The sequence below is a fragment of the Apteryx mantelli genome, chromosome 4 (genome assembly GCF_036417845.1).
Source record: "Apteryx mantelli isolate bAptMan1 chromosome 4, bAptMan1.hap1, whole genome shotgun sequence".
NCBI classification, from domain to species: Eukaryota; Metazoa; Chordata; class Aves; order Apterygiformes; family Apterygidae; genus Apteryx; species Apteryx mantelli.
The window spans coordinates 9,784,066-9,790,196 of NC_089981.1; the positions used below are offsets into that span (position 1 = coordinate 9,784,066).

The following is a 6,131-nucleotide window of genomic DNA, read 5'->3' on the forward strand; positions in this document are numbered from 1 at the left end:
AGACTTTGTTTACCTTCTTACCCAATACTCTTGTTTCCTGTAGTGACTACTGTTAACCCTCATTAAGCTGCCCAAGACTCCAGGCGACAGTAAAAGGACATTTAAGTTAGGGGACTATTTTCACCAAGGCATTTCTTTACCAGTATTTATTCTCATTAACTGTAGGATTTCTGTTTTCACTGTGGAGATCGCTGGCATTCTGTGCAGAGGAGATGGAGACATTAACTATGTTGCTATCAGGCCATTCCACATTTCCAGAAATTTCAGCAAAACAAAGGAAAGGACAGTAGCTGAGACAATGTCTTTCCTGACATCCGTGAGGCATAAGCTACAAATACACAGTAGAGTTGAGAGAAACGATGAATTTGACTTGGGCCTTGGTTGAGATGATATGCTGATATAAATCAGCATGTCTATTTGCTTCGTTTGTTTCATTTCATAGGTTCACCTTTGACTGCAGCTGCTCAGGTTAAGAAAGATGGGGCCCGTCATGACAGTGAGATTTGTCCGCCCTAAGTTATTTTGTTTAAAAGCTAGATGTCTATTTCACACCTAATCGCATCCTAAAATCAGTTCTGAGGTAGATCAGATGCATCTGCCTCCAGAGACATTCATTTTTTTTCCGCAGAAGAGCCTAGAGTGACTAAGTCAGGGTTAAACTCGCTGGCTTCCATCGGCATTAAATAGGTGACTTCCTCCCTCAGTTTCCCAATTCGTAAATGAAGGATTTTTTTGACTGACTTGGTAATTCACTGACCTCCGTTAAAACATGCAAATTCTTGCAAAGAGGCTTTATTCACTGGATTTCCAGTGATGAAATTTCTGGTGAGATAGGACTTGGAGGGTCATCAAGAGGTCACCCAGGACATCTTCTGTCCCTATAAAAACTTCATCGTAACCACTCCTGAGAGAAATGAGCCCAACCTGTCCTTAGAAGACTCCTGTGATAGGAATTCTTGACCATCCCTGGAGGATGGTGACTCTTCCTACAGCTTGAGGTTTCTTTCTTTTTTTCCTTTAATGAAGATTTCTCTTTTACATGTTTTTTGGAATACACAGAAGTTAAAAAAGGAGAGAAAATATCTAGATTACAAATGGACAGTTTTAGCATTCACAATGCTAGGAAGCCAGAGCAGTGGACCTAATGGCCCTTTACACATGGGAAATCCATACAACTATCAGCTTGGAGTAAGGAAGAACTCTGAGAAGCGTTAGCTGGATAGTTCCATGCATATGCTTGTCCAGCTGAATACTCAGCTACTCCTTTGACTGTTATTTCTTATGGAGAAACTCTGAAATGCCTTTGTGATATCATTATAAAAGCATTGACTGACAACTGTTTCTTTAAAATATATTTACTTAAACTTTTCAGTCAAGACAGAACTCATTCTCCTCCTTTGCCTCTTTCTTTCACGCCTTCCCTTCACCAAGCCTCCACCCCTCCCTCCTGCAGCCCCAAGAGCCCTTCAGGTGGAAGATTTCCTGGGAGAGGGTTAAAGGTTGGTACTTAAATGGTTTTCTTAGCCCTTTTTGCAGCTGCTGAGATATGAAAGCGTCATTCAGCACACCCAGGTCACATCATCCACACAGCCTATTAAACCACTTCTCGCATAGGCAGGAAACATCAAGATGCACTTGTGACACACGAAAGCAAGTAATAAATTAGATGGGATTGGATTATATACTAACAGCCACCTCCTAAGCAAGTTTTGGAAGCTTTCCAGAAGCCATTCTATGTTCTTCAAAGGTGCTGTGCTCTAACACATTCATACCAGGGAAGACAGAAGTTGAGGAGATAAAGTTGTACAGCCCTTACACAAAAAATTAGATCTCTAAACACAGGCGAGGTAAGTTTTGCAGCTTCTCTGGCTTCTCACTTTGCTTTGCTTTGCTCGCTTTTCTTTCCTCTTCCTTTTCCTTTCTTCTTGAACAAATGTGAAAATGCAGAAAGGAACTTCCACTGAAGTTATCAACTGTCTCTAGTTATCTTTGGCTAGAATCATACACAGAGCTAGTTCTACAGCCGCAGATTCGATTGCTTCGATATTATTCTTTTGTTTCCCATAACCACCTGAGATTTTAGGGAAGAATGCATGCAGTAAGGAGATGGTGCAATTTCTCACCCTTTTTGAGATGTTAAGAGTACACATGAGATTCATTTTATTTTGCAGCTGATTGCATTATGTCATATAGCTCAGGTCTATCCCTGCAAAGGCACTTGAAGAGATAAGCCATAACTGGTGGGAATCCTCTACTGAATTAGTCATTCTAGTAATCCTCTTAGAGTCAACAGTAAGAAATGGGTACCTGCAGCACATGATTCATCACATCTACTAGTAGACTGGTCAGGTGTAATATGCCTAGCGTAGGTATAGGTGCCTACAGGACTTAAGGCGATGAGATGAGATCAGACAGATGGGTAGTTTGTTTAAATGCAGTTTGTTGGTGATGGAAATGACCTTATCAAGCAAGGTACATAACCGAGCTGTCTGAATTGTGAATCGGTCCTTTTGTAGAAGCACACCTTGTTTTTAGCTCAGGAATTTGCCATCTGCTGGCATTCAGGCATATAGTTTCCCCTGACCATTTCTCTCTTGGTCACTCCTTTCTGACTGCCTAAATATGGCCCTGCGATTGCTGTGGTATGCTTCCAGTCATGCTCTGGCTTGGATGGAGCCCAGCTATTTCTTTTCGACTGGGTACTGCACAGCCATAAAGGTGTGCTCATTTCATCCCTGTCATTTATTCTGTTGAGAAGTCTACGTCGTTGCTCAGTAGAAGGAAGAGGGGTAGAAAGGATCACGACCTGGTAAGACGAGGGAGAAACTGACCTCCCGTTGTTCTTACTGATCCTTTTCCTTGTAGAAATATCTGAAAGGGAACCATCCATGTAAAGTTTACCCTTCTGCTTGAAAAACTTTCATCTAGTGTAAGTACAACTGTAAGCATAGGAAAAGTCCCTACCTTTGCCCACTTCCTCTCTCGGCTTCACTTTGTGGGTTTGAAAGTAATCTTGGGTTTTCTCAGTTTCAGTGTTTCCTGTGGATGCTTGATCCCTTTGTGCCTGCACGAGAATTTCTGATTATGCTGCAGATTGAAGTAGTTGGTAGATAACTTGGCTTAACTGAATCATTCCGCAGATTTGCTCACAGATCACCAAGACAAATGAGAAGACCTGGTTGTGATGTAATTCTGCAGGACTTAAAATGGTGCATTTTAACACCAGCTGACGGGGAATGTTTTGATGCTAGAAGGAAGCCCATACAGTGGATATTTTTATTAAAAGAGTGCCTGCTTTTGGCTGACCTTAAACTCTCTGTGAAGAGTTTCATCTGGTGGTTCCCAGACTTCTTTGACCAAAGGAACTCTGGTGGTCTGGGTGCATAATGGCAAGCTAGAAACGTTACACTCTTTCTAAAGATGTAGGCTACTCATTTATTAGTGACATGTAATGCTCGATGGGTTGTAGCTGGAATACAGGGTGAACCAAAGAAGTCCCATGTTTATGCTGGAATGTGACCTTGTCTCGAATGAGAAACTGTATGGATGTAGAAATGCCTAGGGACAAGGAGCTCAGCCATAACCTAAAACAGGTGGATGGCATTACAAAAAGCTCTGAGCTACTTTCAGGCACCAAAAGGGATTATTCTCTAAAGGTCATTCTAACCTGGTGGTGCTAATTTGCTTAAGCTCCTCATAGTGAGTGGAGGAAAAAAGGGTTCTGCAAAGGACCCTAATTTAGTCATTCTGAATCAGCCTATGAATCAGACTTATACTGGCTGTTGAAGGAGTTTAGTTAGATTAGCTTCATTAAGCTAAGTTAACCCTTGAAAGCATCACGCAGAGCGTATCAAAAATCACACTCGGTAAAATCAGTACAGTGCTGGGACAGAAGATCTCACAAGAGTCTTTCATTCTTCCTTCCTCTGACAGAAACAATGCTGAGATTTAGAACAATGTGAAATACTACATTAAGTCATAGGTGCAATTTTTTTCCCCTCCATGATAGATAACCTTCCCAGGACTCATTTTTCAGCCTGTGACATTTCATATTTACGTTTCAAAATGTATATACACAAGAGAGTTCTTTTCTCTGCATGTGGGTACATTTCCCTTCTAAACAAGAATTCAAAGATCATGTGTACTTATAAAGCCAATCATCATTCTGAGCAATATTTCCAGGTATTCTTAAAGACACCCATTTTACAAAGATTGCTGTGAGGGACTTTGTCTACCCTGAGGGCAAACATACTGCATTATCTGCCTTGTAGTGCCCAAGATGAACACACTGGCCTTGTCTTTAGTGCATGGAAGGCTATCAGCCATGGAGCCAGTCCTTCAAAATCCTGGAGCACCAGGATTAAGGAACATATCACAAAGTGCACCTATCTCCGTGCCACCAAAGCCATGGCAGAAGTTTTGTACTGTGGAGAATTAAATAGCCGTTAAAAAAAAATACATGACAGAAACTAAACACTTCAAAAGCTTAATGCTAATGCTATATCTTTCTTGGTTTGTATCCACTTCTGATATAGAATTCATCATTAATAATGAAAAAATGCTGATGTATCATGTGTCTGTCTTTATTTTCCCAGGGGTATAAGCTGTATATTGCATATTGCCACCCAACTGATCAACATGGAGAACGTAAGCAGTGTGAAGGAATTCATTCTTCTGGGCCTTTCAAAGAACCAAGGGGTGCAGAAAATATGTTTTGTGGTGTTTTTGTTCTTCTATATTGTTACTGTGGCAGGAAATCTGCTCATTGTTGTCACTGTAGTTAGCAGTCAGCGTCTGAACTCCCCCATGTATTTCTTTCTCTGCCACCTGTCCATTGCAGATCTTTGCTTCTCTTCTGCCACAGCTCCCAAAATGATTGCTGACTTCCTTGTTGAGAAGAAAACCATTTCCTTTGGGGGTTGCATGGCACAGCTATTTGGGTTTCATATCTCCGGTGGCGCTGAGATCTTCATCCTCACAGTGATGGCCTATGATCGCTACTTTGCCATATGCAGACCCCTGCACTACACCACCCTCATGACCAGGCGTGTGTGTGGCTGGATGGTGATGGGTTCATGGTTGGGGGCCTTTGTGCACTCCCTGGTGCAGACCCTCGTAACCGTTAGCCTCCCTTTTTGCGGCCCCAACAAAATTGACCACTACCTCTGTGATGTCCACCCCCTACTACAACTGGCCTGTACCGACACCTATGTTGTGGGCATCATTGTCGTTGCCAATAGCGGAATGATTACTTTGGTCTCTTTCGTCATCCTGGTCACGTCCTACATTATCATTTTGTTATCCTTGAAAAGGCGAACGTCCGAAGGGAGGAACAAAGCCCTCTCCACCTGTGGGTCGCACATTACTGTGGTGATTCTCTTCCTTGGGCCATGCATATTCACCTACGTACGCCCATCCAGCAATCTCTCGGAGGACAAGAGCGTAGCTGTGTTTTACACTGTCATCACGCCCATGCTGAACCCACTCATCTACACGCTGAGAAATGAGGAGATGAAAAGTGCCATGAGAAAACTGTGGAATAGAAAAGTCTGGAGTGAAAAGGGTGAGGTGTAGAACTGTGGTAACATTTTCTCAGGAGCTGAGAAAATCAAGTCTCTCTCACTATAATTCCATTTTGGAAAATTTACTGAAAGCTCCCTTTTGAAGAAAAGCTTGGTTTTAGCTGTTGCAGTAATTAGGAAGACGCTGAAAGTTCATGTTTTGATTGGAATGGCATTGCAAACTCTGTGACTAGCAGGGATTCCCTTTATGTTCTCTTTTTGAATAGCACAGGCCCAGGACTGGGGCTTCCAAGCACGGCCGAGACACCAGCAAATAAAGAAATGAATGCTATCAAAAATATTAAAATGTGTTCCAGGCAGAGCATCCCATTAGTCCGAGCTCTCCCGGGTGTAAACTTTCCGTCAGACAAACTCCTTCTACTCTGTAATCTACTCAGCTAGGAAACAATGGCCCAAGGTGTCTGCAAGGCTGTTGGTCCCCTGCTGCTGGAAGCAATTGTGCCAAAGGCTTCCTTCCCCTTTACTTTGGAGTAAATGCCTTCTTAGGAGTACTGCATTGTCATATGCTGAATCCATGGGTTAGCAATTAAACTGCTGATATTAGATGCT

At 42.4% G+C, this 6,131-nt stretch overlaps 1 protein-coding gene across 1 annotated transcript; it reads left to right on the top strand.

Annotated features, from left to right (window-relative positions):
- Window positions 1-4,638: 4,638 nt before the first annotated feature.
- Window positions 4,639-5,544, top strand: LOC136991903 (olfactory receptor 4S2-like; the record flags this gene model as incomplete). The annotated part of the gene is made up of 1 exon (XM_067295397.1): window positions 4,639-5,544. A coding segment is annotated over exon 1 (906 nt), but the record flags the coding sequence as incomplete, so codon positions are not given.
- Window positions 5,545-6,131: the final 587 nt, after the last annotated feature.